The sequence below is a fragment of the Corvus brachyrhynchos genome, unplaced genomic scaffold (assembly GCF_000691975.1).
Source record: "Corvus brachyrhynchos isolate BGI_N302 unplaced genomic scaffold, ASM69197v1 scaffold293, whole genome shotgun sequence".
Lineage (NCBI taxonomy): Eukaryota > Metazoa > Chordata > Aves > Passeriformes > Corvidae > Corvus > Corvus brachyrhynchos.
The window spans coordinates 858655-876155 of NW_008237410.1; the positions used below are offsets into that span (position 1 = coordinate 858655).

The 17501-nt window shown below is 36.4% G+C and overlaps 1 protein-coding gene across 9 annotated transcripts in view; it reads left to right on the forward strand.

Annotated features, from left to right (window-relative positions):
* RALYL (RALY RNA binding protein-like) overlaps positions 1-17501 on the forward strand; it is a 387338-nt gene that overhangs the window by 322216 nt on the left and 47621 nt on the right. For 7 of the 9 annotated variants that reach the window (XM_017731047.1, XM_017731048.1, XM_017731051.1 and 4 more), the window contains one exon: positions 7118-7150. The exons of the other annotated variants lie outside the window; for them this stretch is intronic. In XM_017731047.1, the coding sequence (XP_017586536.1) occupies positions 7118-7150 (33 nt within the window). The remainder of the gene's footprint in view (positions 1-7117; positions 7151-17501) is intronic. 9 annotated transcript variants of the gene reach the window in all.

Sequence of the window (17501 nt, forward strand, 5' to 3'; positions counted from 1 at the left end):
CCCACAGCCCGCCCCTTCGGTTTAAAGTGATTGGTGCTTTCCCTTTGATAGATCATCTCCATCCACCAATGGCTCATCATTGTCAGAGGGGTGGTATTAGTTGAGATAAGGGAGCTAAAATGCTTTCATTAAAATTCAGGTTGCCGTGAAGCTTGCCTGCAGAGTAATGGTTGTTGGGACTAAAAATAGCTGCTGCCTGTTAGAACTGGGGTTTTTTGGCCTTGGAACCAAAATGCAAGTAAAAACACCTAAAAAAAGTATTAAAATACATCCAACACATCTCAAAACACTTGTAAAAGTATACAGTAAACACAGGAAAGATAACTCTTATGGTGTATAGGTGGTTTGAAGTTTGAGAAGGGAGCAAGTTGGTAATTTTTAACTGGGGACTTTTTAACTGGGAAGGGTGCAACTCTCTTAATAAACTACTTTGAACAATTGAAAACACTGATAATGGAACTTGATTTTTGTACCTGGGCTGATGGGTTAATTTTAAGATTCAATTTAAAAATATTTAACTCAAAATTAATTAATTAAAGCACTTAATATGCAAAGACCAAGCACAAATAGGGATTTCATGTATGACAATTGCATATGTTGGTTTAAGTCTCATCCTAACCTCTTGCTGCTGTGAAAATTAGTACAGGGAAGAGGCACTCCCTTTAAAGCGTCTCCTCTCTGTAGAAAAGATACCTTTTATTCAGTTTTTCAACTGTCAAACTTCAAAGATAACTCCAAACAGATTATTAGTTACATTCTGCTAACTAATGGCTAAAAGGTTATCTATCCTAACTACCCATGGAATAAAAAATCCTAGAGGCCCCTGAAACGTGTGTTGAGAACTTCATGTTTATAAATGATGTAAGATTCAGATATTGCTAGGAAACGAGCTAAATTTGGTCATGTGCCATGTACACCTGATACCTCTGGTACATGTGCTACACATCTGTAGAGGCTGACATCAGGTATTGTCAACAGCATCCTGTGCTAAGTTCTCCCTCAAAAGCTTTTCCTGCAGATAGTGCTATGGCACTGCCCTGTCATGGTTAGGTGCTAAGTAGAACTGGCTAAATAAAATGCACTGGATCAATAGTTGGTGATTTTGCAGTGTTTTTAAAAATAGAATAAAATAAAATTTAATTTAATTAATTTTAAAAAACCCTTGCACATATTTTCTGTTGTCCAGACATATAAAATGCTTACAAATCATGTTTTATATATATATATAAAAAAATATATGCTGGGCCAAATATTCCATTTCTTTCACTTCAAAATACTGAAAAGACTAAAGACTTGTAAAGACACCTCTGTCTTGCAGCATATTAAATACAGAATAAGTGCATGAATGCAAACCAAACCCAACAGTGAGCAGAAACATTCCTAGACAGAAAATGTTCAAATCAAGCTGTCTCATGGGGACCAACTATAATTTCAATTTTCTCTGTCGCCAGAAATTAAGCTGTGTAAGAGCCATATCACCTACAGATGTCCTGGGCAGTTAACTTCTGGGTACAACTTTTTCCTCATGGACTTGGGGAAAAGCTAATGCTTCAAGAAATGATCTAAATTATTCTCAATCTTAAATAATTAACCTAGTCAAAAGTCACAAAATATTAGAAAAAAGGTATCGTTTTTAATCAGTCAGAATGTATAATGTGTTGTGATACTTTCATAAGGGACTAAATATGTATTATATATCTATGAAGGATTATGTATAGATCTGCATAGAGAGAGTCTGGTAGCCAAAGGGATAATCTTATTTGATAATCTGTTTATCCCTAGAGAGCTTACTAGTGTAGCAGTTTTCTTATTGAATAAATTCTTCAGTAATTAGTAAAATTTAGTTTTAGCACACTAAATATTCACAGTGAATATTTCAGTTTTGAACTTTGATTAACTATGATCTGAGACTAGAAGAGAGGAAGCATGTGCTGATTAAAGGACACTTCTCAATCAGCTCTGAGGAAAGATGTTTTAATATGTCCCCATAACTAGCAGTCTCCTGTTACTCAGTTCTTCCTCTCTTGAAACCTTTTTTTTGCAATATGCAGCCAGTTGTCCTTCATTTCATATATATATAGAATGTTCTTCTTCTTGAATTCTCACTCTGCTTTTCTTTTTTAAAAATTTCACTACACTGAATTTAGACTAATTCTTCAATTTATCAAAAAAAATTCAGATTTTCACTCTACTCACTAAATGATTAAAAAACAGCTTTTTGTTACTTATTTTGCAGGCAGTCACATTTTTAAAAAATAATTTATTCAAACCAAAACTAAATAAAGAATAACACTGAGTGTTCCTATTATTTAATGTGGCCTGCTTTATTCATGTTCATGATCATGCTGGGGTTAGATTTTATTTTCTCAGCTTGATTATGAGACTCTCATATCAGGAAATATCAAGAGCTTTAAAAATGAGACTAAGTCTTGCCTATCATCTGTCTTATCTTTTATCCACCAAGTCAGATATTGCATCAAAAGACTAAGTTTGCACTGAGAAATGACACTTTGAGTTTGCAGTACGTTAGTTTCCATCCGTGGTTTGAGTGATGTATTTTATTTTGTGCTAGAATTTTTATGTTTCAATAAATAACAGAGGCACTTGGCTCTGTGGAATGCAACTTCTTGAGGCACAGCAAAAACTAATACACAGTATTTGACATTATGCAATATTCATGAAAACAACAGTTTGTTGTTATTGTTTTTCTAATCAGAGTTATCAATTGCAATGTCAACCACCAGATGGGAGCAGAAGTTATTAAATTTATTAGGAACAATTGTAAAAGTTGAGATAATCCTGTAAATTATTCTTCCATTCCCTCTTTTCCTGAAACACTTCTGATAGGTCTTCTATACAGTCATTCTACAATTTATTTGTTCCAGAATATGACAGAATTTCTTGATAAAACTTGCCAACATTTATAAAGATATTTATGGTAGCTTCAGAAGACAAAATGAGCTTCTTACCTAATTCTGTGTGACAATGGTTACTGACAATGTCCACGAAAATTATCTTGGGTTGAAATTAAGTCACAGAAACCAGAAAGGAAGGATTACCTAGTGTACACCAGCAATTGTTCTTTCAGACTCAGTAGGTAGCAGAAGTTATATGAAATTGTATTTCTTCTGTAAATTAAAACGTGCTTTTATTAGGCTTACTTGCATTGAATAGAAATATTGGGATGTAGCAAAAGTTATAATGCATATGCTTTAGAAAGAAATTAGATGACTATTTAACACTGCTTAAAAAGTTCTGAAGAAAGATGTTTTTTGATCACTTCAAATCACAAACTCAACATGCAGAGAAAAAAGCATCCATGTTTGATTACTGTGAATGGAAACCTAAATTTGTTTTGAAAGGTCCCTTGAGTTGTTCTTGTCATTTTAAAATTTAATGCATTGATAAACAGGGTGAGCCATAAATCTGAGTATTCTTTCACTACACCTATTTCTGCTAAGTCCTTGATCCTGCTAAAACCTTGGTTCCTAAAGTTGTACAGTGCAAAAAATATATACTTGACAGGTAAATAAGTCAGCCACATCAGTCAATCAAAATATTCATTAACACAATACTGAAGTCCAAAATGCTTTTCAGTTGTCCTGACTTTCCTATCTGGCTTGAATAAAAATGCTTCCAATCCCCTTGAAAACTGCAGTCACTATTCATGCTTTCTATAGTCAAACAGAAAATGTGTGATGTCAGCAACACACTCAGCTAATCCTCCTTGGGAATTCTGATATGAAGGTTGTAACACAAAATGATGACTCATCTTAAAAAATGTTGGTTCCTGACCCCTTTCTCTGATGCAGGGCAGACAGTTTTGTTTTTTCAACAAGTCAGAATAAGAACTCTAACAAATTCCTTAAATTCTATGTGTTTTTCCTACTAAGTGCTTAAAGATGAAATTATGTGACCACCACAAGGAAGAATATATTGATTCATAATTAATAAACTTGGAGAATCCTTGGTTAAAATCGATTTGCTTGTGTACTGCGTTGATATTGTTATTGTTACTCACTTTGTCCTGTAAACAGTTTTGGGAAGGAGAGGAGAGGATTCTTTAACAAGTAATTATAAAGATTTATGTATTTTGGGTCAGGCCTCAAATGCAGAAGTCTTGCCTGTAATCTTAATAGAACAATTATGCCAGTAAAGTAGAATTTACTTTGGGATATTCCTGTCATTGCATGATTTGTTTACAAGTCAAAGAGAAATTCACACGCCCTTAGTCTAGTCACGTTTCCCTGTCTGTTTGTCTGCAAACCTTGAAAATTTGTCCATCTGGATGTTCAGTCCATGTCAAAGATGGAATTTAGATAATTGCCATTTATATAAGCAAACTTAGCACCAAAGAAAATAATAAAATGCACAATTGGGTTAATCAGACCTTGTAAAGTGTCTCTCCAAGACAGGTTGCAAGGGGAATAACACTAAATGGGAAATCTGTGGGATCCTTATTTTAAACACCTTGTGACAGTACTGTAGCATATCAATGGGTAGTAATCAATTGCCTATGCCTGTTTACAGTGACTGGTTTTAATTGAGCAACTTACATAGTGTAAAAACTCTTTTTCCTCCTGCAAAACTTATCTATTATATGTAGGTAAGGGAGTCAGACCTTTTAAAAAATCTTAGCTCAGAATCAAAGGGAAGCACTACCTCAATCTGCCATGTCCCAGTCGTGCCACTGATTAGCTTCCCTCCCACCTATTCAAACTGATGTACTGCCTTGGCATATTGACAAATTGATCTTTTCTGATGAGAAAACCATTTCAGGAAAGAAAGAAAAAATCTCAATCTCTCCTGCTTCACTACCATTCCTACATAATTAAAACACGATTGCCTTTGTTTACTGTCCAACTTAGCAACTTTCTTGCACACTCAATGTATTTTTGCAAAGAAGACAGTTTCCATTTTAAGATTTTTCCTGGATGTTATGAGAGCCCTTCTCTAAACTTATCAGGATTACTCTTTTTGCAACATCATATTTAATTATGCAAGAATTCCTCAAAAGCATGGAAAATTCAGCATATGTTAGGTTGAACAGAGAGGTAAAAATCCTTTTGTATTGATAAATGTCACTAGTAAAGATGATATAGGATGTTATTTCATATTGTGTTGTGGTTTTAAACCTTTATAATAATTTGCCATATACTGAATTACCAGATAAAAGGCCAAGAGATAATTGTGTTCCTTCACTATGAGGAACACTTGTACTAATTAAAAGTAATGCAACAAATTATCTAAAACCATTTAGTCAAATATAGAGAGAGGTCAAACCTAGGGCAGCACTATTTAAATCAAATTGAATTCCAGCTTGAGAATGGACTGCAAATAGATTTTTAATTGCAGTATTTTCCACAGGGCATTCTATCACACACTTTTTGTTTTCAAATAAAATCCACCAGAATGTCCTCCATCAAGATAGTGCCAGGTCTCTCTTGATCACAAAACTTCTGTATTATGAAGTATGTAAGTATGTTCTGGGACTTTCATTCTTTGCTCATCTTGCTTATAGTGAATCTCTCCAGCCAAACACGGCGTGCTTCCCCTGACTTACTCATTTCATTAGGCAGAAAACAAAAGAGTAACATTAGTGCACAGAACCTGCAGGAGAAGGATGAAACGCCCCCATGAAGGGCCCTGTCATTTTACTGCTCTCTGGCAGCTCTGCCTAAGCACAGAGAATGGCAAGCTCAGATTTTCTTGGGACTGCCCTGGATAAGCATCCCCCTGACCACAAGGACATGCAGCTTTGGGCTTCTACTGTGCTTCCAGGTATATGCAAAGCCATCGGTGTTTCCTCTTCTATTCTTCTAGTTGCGTGTGGATTTCAACCCCAGAAAGAAATGGAATGGTGAACTATAGTCATTAGGACAACAGAAAAGGGACTGTGTTTTCAATACATTTTGGATTTTAGATGGTGGTAACAACTAAACTGGTCTATTGGTTTGTGAGTTTTTGCACAAAACTTTTGCTGAATGAATAATAACTACAACAGTACTCATTTTTTTTACAAAGAGGACTTTCTTGTCTTAAAACATTTATTATTTACTGTACTTTATTTTACAATTGATTATGATTGTTTAAAATTAATTATATTTCAAGTATTTCTTTGTGGGACTAAATTGGCTTCAGACTCATAAATGAAATGTTCAGTTCCACACATGATACACTTTGCTGCATTAGAAACACTTTTTTTAAAGGCTACAAAGAGATATTAATGACCAGGGTGTTTATTTGCTGCTCTTCCTAACACAATATGCTCAGTGGGAAACATCACAACGGAACATTTTTGCATGTCATGTAACCACTCAAAATTAGTCAGCTGTAAACTTTAAACACATTTATAAAGGATCCTAAAAACACATACTAATTATCCTGTAAACTCACTGAAGCTAGAACACACTAAAAAAATAAGGGCAGCCTGTTGCAGATACCAGAGCAGAAACACTGCCTGGTAACATCGATGAGGACTCTTATATCTATCCTGGCTGGATGGAAACTACCAGTAGAAGAGGCTCCTGCCAGTGTGCAGGTGCTGCATCTCCTCACAGCGACAGCAGCAACAGCAGGGAGTGGGAGAGCACTTTTAACCACTGGGTTTAGAACTGGGCATGATTCTGGATCTGACACCCAGATCCAGCACAAGGCCAGTTCTGGCAAATGGGACAGAAGTTCTCATAATGGTGAAGTGATCATGTCATATGAGCATAGGATACTGGAAACCAACAAAAAAAAAATAAAAGGAAGTGCGTGTTTAAAGTTTAATCCTGAACATCAAGAATAAAAAAAAAAAAGGCAACAAAAAGAACAAAGTATTTCTTGTTCACTCTAGCCATTCTATGCAAATATCTACACAAATCATCTGAATCTGTGAAATATAAAGGGCCTAGATGTGCTTCTTTGTAAATACTTGATTTCTAGACCAAATTTCATTAGGTAAATAGGATTTTCTCAGAGTTAAGCTCATAGTAAAATGAATCATGCCCTTCTATTCATGTGTGCCATTAAATAAACTTGATACTGAGAATGGCTGTTTTAAATTCATTGTATAATTGTTCTTAAACACAATAAATACATATGTTTAAAACTTTTGTTATTCACTTGACAGACTTGAATCAAAGGAGCCTTTCCTGTCCGTTGGGTAAGTAGGAATATGTATATTTTCATGGATATTTATATATTCAACAACCATACAGTATAATTTACAAGATTATGTTGAGCATAAACGTCCTGTTTCAACATTATGGTTATTTACTATACTTAAGCTTAGAAAACATAGGTTTTAGATAATAAAGTCAGCAGTCATGGATATTTTCCTTCCCAGAAAGATACTAAGAGGTATGTTTTGCTCTTATTGACTAAACAAAGCTTATACTAAAATACAGGTAGGAGTTAAATGTTGCATTAAAAGGTAGATGGTTTATTAATTTATTTTCACTGACATTATTCAGAAAATGTTCTACATATCATCTATGCCACTTGTCTAAACCATGAAAAAATAATTGATAGAGATTTAAAAAAAATAGATAATGTTTCAATAGCAGAAATAAAATCAAATTTATGAAGTAGAAAAAAAAATCACATTTTTAGCCTAATTATAGAACACTGTACTGATTTGCATATTTCAGCCATTGCCTTCATAGTGCCACAGCCACTTTAACAGTTCTCTATATTAAAATGATAACTCATCATTCTAAAAAAAATTATTTTTAAATGGGCCATATTCTAAAAAGTACCATTCTTTTATAAAATGTAGGCTAATATATGTATTAGTGGTAATTATCTATATTTTACTTCTGAGTCTGAATTTCATTTTTCATGCACTGTTTTCCTTTCAGCTTCTTTCTTTAAAACTTTCCAATAACTTTCTCCTTCCGTTTTCCTTCAGAACTGTATCTTTTTATGTTTTATCTTTTCACTCTCATTTTCCTTTTTTCACACCATACTTTGTGCTATCAAGAATATAAACTGCAGACAAAAGGTCCCGTACAGAATATCCATTTAAGGGTTAGTTCTACCATGTAATTATCAGTAACTTCCAAACTGTTGTATGAACTGCAGAACTAAAAGTCAACTTCAAATTCTGAAGTGTGAGTTAAAGTTAACATGCAAGAAAGCATGTAAATTATGATCAAAAGAACTCAACAAGTTAGCATAAACAGGACTGAAATATGTCTTGCTTTCTGTAGCATAAAGAAACTCTGGTTGTTTGAGTACATTTTTAATTAATTGCTTGCTGTTTCTACTTTCTACCAACTCAAAATTATAGGAAAATAATTGGAGGGTGTGTGGCTCTTGGTTTGCATGCTTTGCAATGTCCAAATTCATTACCAAATTCAGTCTCTTCTGTTAATAACTTTCATTACTCCAATTTGTAATTTGTCCTATTGAGCTGGTTTTTTGGGGGCCTTCACTCTCATAATGAAGTGATTACCTGAGAATCTCAACTTTAAGATTAAAAAAAGAAGTAGCATGCCATTGTGGTTGAGGAGCAAAGTTGAAAGTATAAAAATCCAGGAAGCAAATAAAAAGGACAATATTAGGGGTTATATTATTTGCCATGAAATAGTAAATCCTATTTCTGTAGTTCTTATCATGATCTTAAGAACCATGCTGGCAATTTTAACATATTTGGGGATGTCTGCCTACAAGGAAGTATTGTGGTTAGGGTTTGGGTTTGTTTCCATATGAGCAGATTGGTGTGAATACACATTACATCCACATAGTTATTGTACGTGACTTTGTCACTAAAACTGGTTCCTCTTGGGAATTCTAATCTGCACAAATTGACTTAGCTTTTTTCCAGAACCTTTCAGAAATTTTCCTGTAATGGACTTGAATTCTTTTATGCAACTTCATAACAATGGAGATAGACAAAACCTCCAAAATTGTTCCCTGTGTGCTACTTTTGCCTTTTACTTCTGTATTTTGTCCACCCCCAAGGAGGGCATCAGAGGGTTAGACCACCATGTTCTGAGGAGGGGCCCAAGCCAACATCCACCTCCTTGGTACTATATCAAAGAGATGTTTCCTAGTCCCACAAAAACTGGGGAGTTCTTTTACAGAGAATGTGCCAGGACCTGTATCTAAAGTTTTAACCCAGACAGCTGCATCCACCAGGCTTTTAAAATACAGTAATGTTTGCAGAAGAAATGCTGAGTTAACCACAATTAAACTAACACATGGGTGCCCTTAATGGCTCTTGCAGCCAGAGTTGGTCAAAACACCAATTTAAATTACTTTTGGCTGCCTACAGATGGCTTGATCCTGCACACCAGCCTCACATTCATCTATCTTCTGTAACAGATTTGTTTCCACATTTTCATTATACTGCCTGCAGGACCTAATTAAGCTTTTTCATTTTCCTGTGCCTAAGCATATGACTTCTTGGTGCTTTTCCATTGCTAATTGTTTTGGGAACCTGAAGTGTGGCAACATATGACCTCAAGACTGCCACAGGTTGTTGAGATCTGCATGTATATGCAAGGCTGCAGTCTTCCCATGAGAGATCCCACAAAGGAAAATTGGTTAATAAAATGTTGCATTCTGCCCCACTCTCAGAAAGCAGCCAGAGAGGAGCAGACCTCTTGCTGTTGTAGTTTATGTCTCGAGTGCAGGGAGAGAACAGCTCCTGTACTCCTTTGGTAAAGGCAATTCCATTTATCCTTCTTTCTATGCAAAATACATAGCAGAGAAGAAAAATCCACTCTCCTTTATTCCCTGTGCAAGACAAGAGTGTAATTTGGCACTGAAGTGATAGTAACATCTTTAACAAAAGTCTCTAATGGTATCATGCAGGAGCAAAAATTCTTCAAGTATACAGTCTATTCAGATAAGAGTATCTGAATGCAGTATTATAATTTTGGGCTAAAGTACAAAGTTGAATTTGAGATTTGTGTTGTCTTCCTTTTCCTCTTAGAAGTGAAGATAAAATCCTTAGGGAAGGCTGAGATATTTGTTAGTGCTGAATGCTGAGTGATAGCAGTAAGGGCACAGGATGCTTCTCTCCAGAAACGTTACTTCCACACTTTTTGGGGTTTGTTCATATTCAGCCTAAGCAAGACCAAGAGGTATCTGGACTTTCTTTCCTCTTCAGGTTATACAGTATTTATGTTCATGTAGGTTTAGTATAAAAAAGGAGTCATGCAAATGCTCAGAGAGCCTGGAAGGGTTTAATATCAAAGGCAAGAGTTTTGGTAAAAATCCACCACTGAAAATGCATCAAATTAACTTCATGCAGAAAAGTTTGAAAGATTCAGACTTAAAAGACAAGGCAAGTCAAGAGTCTTGATAAAAAGACATGGATATGGCAAAATGGTCAGTGCAAAAAGAACAACTAAGTGTCAGCTCATATTAAGTTCGTCCTGCTTTGTGCAAAGGATGTATAATATTTTAAAAGCAATATATATTTAAAATACCAACAGCTTTTAATTACCCACATCAGCTCTCCATATTTGGCAATTTCATAATAGTAATGATACATAATTATCACCTCAACAAAACAGTTATCATTCTCTCTAGATAATTGCATTGGTTATCCAATTATTAACCACCAGCTATTTCTTGGCAGCTGATTTATCACAGCTATCTGCATGTAAAAGTTTAGCACTTGATAAATTTCAGATAATAATGCATGCAGATTTGTAATTGGTCATTGGTCTGAGCCTGAAAATTAAAATCTCATTTGTAACACATAGAAAATGCAACATCTTTTAAGCCTTGTAATAGTATTATATAATGAATAGACACCATAATTATTTTATAACTCTGTTGCACTGTAGAAATTATTTGAATTAATTATTTTTGGTATCTAACTATAATTACATGTAACTTCCATAATAACATGTGATCAACATAACTTCAACACATGCAGTGGCAGAAAATGCTGTCACGGCAGCTAGTAAGTTTGTCAAATGTGTAAAAATATTTGTCTTCTCTGTTAGATGTCATTTAATAACACGTCCCATATTGTTGAACACAGAAGAGACAGGGAGAGTGAAAGAGAAACAACTGATTTTTTCTGAGTCTAGTGAAAAGAGATTCATTTACTGCCAGCTGCAGAGAATGGGATTATTTCTGGATAAGCAGGCAATAGCTCTTCAGTGAGATGGTCTTTGAAAATGCATGTGTTATATACATCTGGTTATCAGCTGGGATTCAATCGTCTGATTTTTCAATCTTTTTTTTATTATTGATTGTTTGCTATAAGCAGTATAAATTTAGGTGGAAAGCCCAGAGAGAAACATAAGTGAAAATTAATGCGCTGTATGTATTTATTTAATGATGAATAGTTGTCTGTCATGGAAGAAAGAAGAGAGATACAAGTAAAATTGGCGCTAGTTAATGCATTTTTTTACATTCTTAGTGAAAACACTAGAGGTCTGTATGAACTACTACTTTCCTCACCAAGGTTCCCTTTATAGAAAGTATTTGACACTAGAAAATACTGAAAAGCCATACTTTTTCCAAATAACATCTTAATCACAGTAACTTTCAAACATAGGTACTTACTTCTACAAGACAGAGTAAATTTGGTGGGCTCAGATTCTTGGAAATGTTTCTAAAATACAAAAAGTAAAATACGTTAATTTTCTTCCAGAAGAGTAGTTCTAAGATACATCAAATAACTTGAATTTGTCGCTCACATTTCTTCCTCTTGCTTAGCAGATTTTCTTTCCTGCAAGCCATGTTGCAAATCTATTGGAAATTCCGCTCTCATACATTGGTTTGAGGAATCCCATTCTGCAGAAGTGAGATAGTTTAAATAAAAGCCTAGTCCTTGCAGGGTCTGTTAGGATAATACACAGTCCACTTCCAAAATATGGCAGTTGTTTCAATTCACAGTCAGTTTTTGTGGGGGTTTGGTTTGTTGTTGATTTTTTTAATGGACAATAGGTTGTAAGGCACGAAACAGAATGTGGCCAGAGAGCATCTTCTGTAACAAATTCCATTAGTCTTTTTCTTCATCCTGTTTATCAGGTAGCACCAGCAGAAGGAGCAAACACTGTTCCTACCCAGCGTCTGAAAAGAGAGAGAGCTAAAAAATTATTTCCCTTCAGCAGAGGAAAAATACAAAAAGAGGAGATAATAGACTCATTTTGCTCTGTTATTATGACACCAATAAAACTACCAACCAGAACATAATCTTGTAACTCTCTCATATTCAGGTCAGGTATTCAGGAGCTGTTTTCATGAAAAGCACAGGAGGACTGAACACACTTGATAATTATTTAAACTCATTGTTTAGACCTCGGCAGTAATTTCTTATGCTTAAAACCACTCGGGCTCTCTGACATAGGCAGGGAGTAGCAGATCTTCTGCTTTTGCAGAGAATACCCTTTAAAACAACAAACTCTTTGATTACCTGTGAGGTTTAGCCTGGAGGCAAGAGGCACATGTCAGGGTTCCACAAAGGCTCTTTACTGGGTGAGGCTTTCAGAATAGTCACAGAGAGACAGGAGGGATTTGGGGGATGACAGCACATATGGATACCTGTGGAAGACTCTGAGAATCTATACTATTTATTTTCAGGTAGTATTACTGACATACTTCTCTTCCAATTTTCCAAAACCTGCAAGGCTTAAGCTTTTCTATAATTGCCTACTTACCATTGTTTTAAGACTCTGAAACAGGCATGAATACAGCTATTTTATAAATTCATAATTTTTTTTTTTTTTTGCTTGAAGCTCTCTCACAAGAAATGGTTACAAAGCCACAGAATTCATAATTTTGGTCCATTGCCGTGACTGAACTTTTCAGTGGCTTTGTGACATTACTCAATATTTAAAGATCCTAGATTATATACTTTTTCTACTGATCTGCAATCTAAATCTAATTATTTTATGGTTTTCCGATTTGTCTGATTTTTTCATTCTACGTCACTTCCACTTTCACACATAGAACAAAATGTATATATATTACATAGAAAACAGACTAATGAATTCAGCCAAAAAATGTTATTTTCCTAATTCCTGGTTCCTAAATTAACTTTCACTTGCAACAAACTCAACAGATATTCACCTTAAAAAATTCTTTTTTCCCTCTCTGACCTTAATAATATCAGTAACAATTTACTTCATTATTGGGAAAGGCAAGAACATCAGATCACTCTTTTTCTCTTCTGGTTATTCTATTTCCCTTTCCCTTTTTTTTACTGTCTATTATTTCTGTCTTCCTTTTCACTAGCAATTCTAGAAAAACAATACATATCCATATAATTTATGTGTTGGTTTAATTATGAACAATTTCTCAGCACTGAATATTTGTACACTCACCTATGTACAAGATAGTCAGAGGTTTTCTAGAGGAGGGTAAAAATTATGTGCAAGAGAAAGTTTCTGAAGGAAATTTAGGAGTCTGAAATATTCAGGGATCGTAGGAATGAAAAGAAATCTGGGAACATAAGAATAGAGAGGAAAGTTGAGGGAAAAGGACAACACGAAACAAAAAGGGAGATATTTTCTTACAATGAAGATGGAGGGAGGAGGAAGGACAATATCTGCTGGGCATGTACCCTCACTGTGAAACAAAACAGTTTACATCAAATTAGCTTGTTTTTTCCCAAGCAGTGACTAACCCATGTGTTATAGAAAATAGTGTTTGAAAAGGTCTATGTTAGCAGTATTCCTATTTCCTGTTTCTGAGGTATCAGCATAACATCTTGCCCCAGCAGTCTATATGGGCTTCTGTGAATATTCAGTACGAATGAGCTTACTGTGGCAGTCTTGTGCATAGATATCATGAAACCTAGCTCCCCACTCACAACACATCTGAAAATTGAGACAGTTTTTCATCCTTCTTATGTTGCATATGGAAGACTTCATTTATTTTCACAAGTTTCCAGATCATTACAAAGAAGTTTTATTTCAGTATCTTCCCCTTGATAGATATATTGGAAGATATAATAATTCTGAAGTTTTATATTTTGAGTTTCAAATTCCCTATAATGCTGTGCAAATCAGGCAGCCTGTGTCTACCCTTTGGTCTTCTGCCTGTGTTTCTCTAACTACTTTTGTACAATAGTAACAATTGAAACTCTTCTTAACATTAAGTTCTTAGCATGCTAGGCCTTAAACAAATATTCAGAGGGGATCTGATGGCTAATCCCTCTGATTCCGTGCTTGAAATCAGTTTGATCTTGTCCACCAGAAACTGAAATTTGAGACTGATCCCTCTAACCTACCATCTTACTTGCACTTGAGCTACAAGAGAAAGGTATGCTTAAAAGACTAAACCCCAGAAAGACGGCCAGTACTGCTATGTGAGCTTTTACTTGACAGTCCACTTCCCACCCTTCTGCAGAAATACAATTGGCAGCTCCTTGATAAAGACACTTCTTTTGGAGTTCGATCTGTTCAACTGTGATCATAGCAATCAGTCAGTGGACTTGCTTCAAAAGTTATTGCTCCACACCAGTCTGTGTGGCTTTCTACACTGTAAAATTAGGAGAAAGAGAGGAGGCAGTGCAGAAAGAGGCACGTCAGAAAGAAACGTTGCTTATGCAGAGAAAATTGGAAGTTTCCTATGTCTCTCTCATGTTTGTTAAAGATTTTTTAAAAGATAATGAGCTACAGGCTAGGAGTTATTGTCTTTAGTGTTGCTCTGTTAAAAGCCTTGTGTGTGATACTAAGGAACAACTACTCACATCTTGCTTTGCTGGATCATTCAGCTGTGAATTAACATACCATGGTATAACCCTAATTTGAAATAAAATCACAGTATGTCCTGATATTAGGCAAGCTTTCAATTAGTAAAATTAATCGTATCATAGATTGTTTCCTACAAATTTAGCTTGGTCTGAGATTTGCCCTTGTTAACAAATCACTTTCCAACTACATTGGTATAATGCCTTTATGCAACATTATTTGAAAAGAAGCATGACTGTGTCAAAGATATTTATGATCATATTCAATAGTCTCTGTTTGGCCCAAACTGATGTTAATTTCAAGGGTCTTGATTTTGGCTGGTTTGGTTTCATGTTCTTTGGGGGATATTTTTGCTTAGTTCTAATTATGAGCTGCAGTTCAAAAGCACTATGTAGGTACTCATTGAGTTCAGAGATTTTTTTTATCTCAGATTCAGGCCAGATTCTTATAAGTCTCACCATTCTTCAAGCCAAAGTGCAACTTTTTCAACATCAGCCATACACACTCTACATGTACGCACAGGTGTAACAGGTTATAACAACTGTGCTGCTGATGTAGCTCAAAAAAAATGGGAATTAGGTCAAATTCTGCTTTGCCAATAGTAGAATAAGAGTTTGATTGCTAACAGTTTGATTGCTGTCCTTGAAATTCTTTCATTTCTAAAGTCTTCAGCTTTGGTTCTGAAATCATTTAAGGATCAGTTTTGCTCAATAAAATTAAATCTTTCACAACGTATTAGAGCATAATTAAAAGTTGGAGAATAAGCCTTAAATGTGAAGTAGAAATAACAGAGTGAATCTGTCATGCATGACCAGCAACTGACAGTTGACATTGTTATGGTAGTGACTCTGTTGCTCATGTGAAAGCATTTGTTTAATTTGAAAAGTATAAATGGATTTCCAACAAATATAGAGGGTTTTTTTTTCTTTTCAGTTGCCTCTAATCCTGTATACAAAAAGAAAAACCCCAGCAAAAACCAAATCCAAAACCAAACAAACTTTCTGAGCTCTCCACACTTGAATGTTGAATCCTGTAGCCTTTATTCTTAAGGGTAAGGATGGAAGGTTGAATCAGCTGCCATCCTGTAGCCAGCTACTTTTATCAAACATTTTGATAACTACACAGATAGACACCAGAAAGTAGTTGTAAGTCCCAACAGTTACAAATTTTCATAGGAGGACAGAATGGTTTGGGTTGGAATGGACCTTAAAGATCATCTATTTCCAACTAGGGTCACCCACTAGACCAGGTTGCTCAAAGCCCCATCCAATCTGGCCTTGAACACTTGCAGAGATGAAGCATCCACAACTTCTCTGGGCAACCAATTCCAGTGTCTTACCATCCTCACAGCAAATTTCCTAATATCTAATTTGAATCTAACCTCTTTCAGTTCAAAGCCACTCCCTTTTGTCCTATCATGTAGCAACATGCCTTTGTCAAAAGTCCCTCTCCAGCCTTCTTGTAGGCACCTTTAGGTACTGGAAGTGTACTCTGAGGTCTCCCCAGTGTCTTCTTCAGATTCAACAGCCCCAACTCTCTCATACTGTCCTCACAGGAGGGGTGCTCCAGCCCTGTGATCATCTTCATGGCCCTCCTCTGGACTTGCTCCAACAGGTCCACATCCTTCATTTGTTGGAAACAGCAGAACTGTGTTACAGTGGGGATACTGTAACACTCATATATCAAACCAGGAGTCCCGTGGAAAGGAAATATATATGGACAGACAGATTCTTGATAGCTGTTTCAGAGAGATGTTTATTTCTCCAGCCGCATGGCCGGAGCTCTGCCCAGGAACTGTTCCAGTCACGGGACCAAGGGTCCTTCTGCCCGCGCAGGGAACACAAACCAACCAATGGGAACGAGGCTGAGCAGGGGCAGGGAAGCCCCGTGTCTGTGCCCTCAGGGCCCCTCTCCCAGGGCTACACGGCAGGGGAGGGACCCCAACACCTCACCCGTTTTATTTTAATAAAAGGAGAATGAAAACAACTGGATAAACATAACAAGAACAGTTTCAAAACAAAACAAGCCACCCTCCTGAGTCTTTGAATGTCCAAACAGATTCTGTGGAACATCTTAAGGCTGACAGAAGTGGGACAGGACTGTCCAAGCATGCTTTGTGGGGAAACTGAGGCAGGAGAGGGTTTAATTTCTTCCCTCCCCCTTTTCATCCCCCACTCGGCATTGGAAAGGGATTTTTGGGGAAACAATTGGCAAAAGCATGGTTTTGTGAGGGAAACCATGGATGAAAAAACGGATTGGGAATACACTGGGGGTAATAGGACATAGGGTAAAAGGGAAAGGTGGGATTAGGAAAGGGAGACTGTAGGGGGGACTTACAATGGAGATATTGTCTAACATGACTACGATTTTTTGCATATATACTGCCTTTTACAGGAACACCATCAGGCCCAGTGACCTGCGACGCTTGTAACCCTTTTCTACCTCGTATAATTTTGAATTCCACGACTTCTCCATCTCCCAAGCTTGGGATGCATTTTTCAGGGTTATTCTTTTTAATAGCAGTTCTATGCACGAATATGTCTTGCTGGTTGTCACACCTTGTTATAAAACCATAATTTTGCTTAACATTATACCATTTTACTATCCCTAAGATCTTAGTTACTATGATCTTTTCCTTTTTCCGAGTGGCTGCTGTTTTCTGTCTCGCTGCGTCTTTGCTCTCTCCTGTGGTCGCTCCCGTGTTGGAATTGTCGGGGCTTCTCATGCCTGCGCGCCCTTCCCGGGGTCGCGTTCGGGGCTGCGCGGGCCAGGCCGGGCCGGGCCGCGCCGCTCAGTTCTCCGTGCGTCGCCTCCTCTGCTCTCCGCTTTGCTGCCGATGCCAGGCGC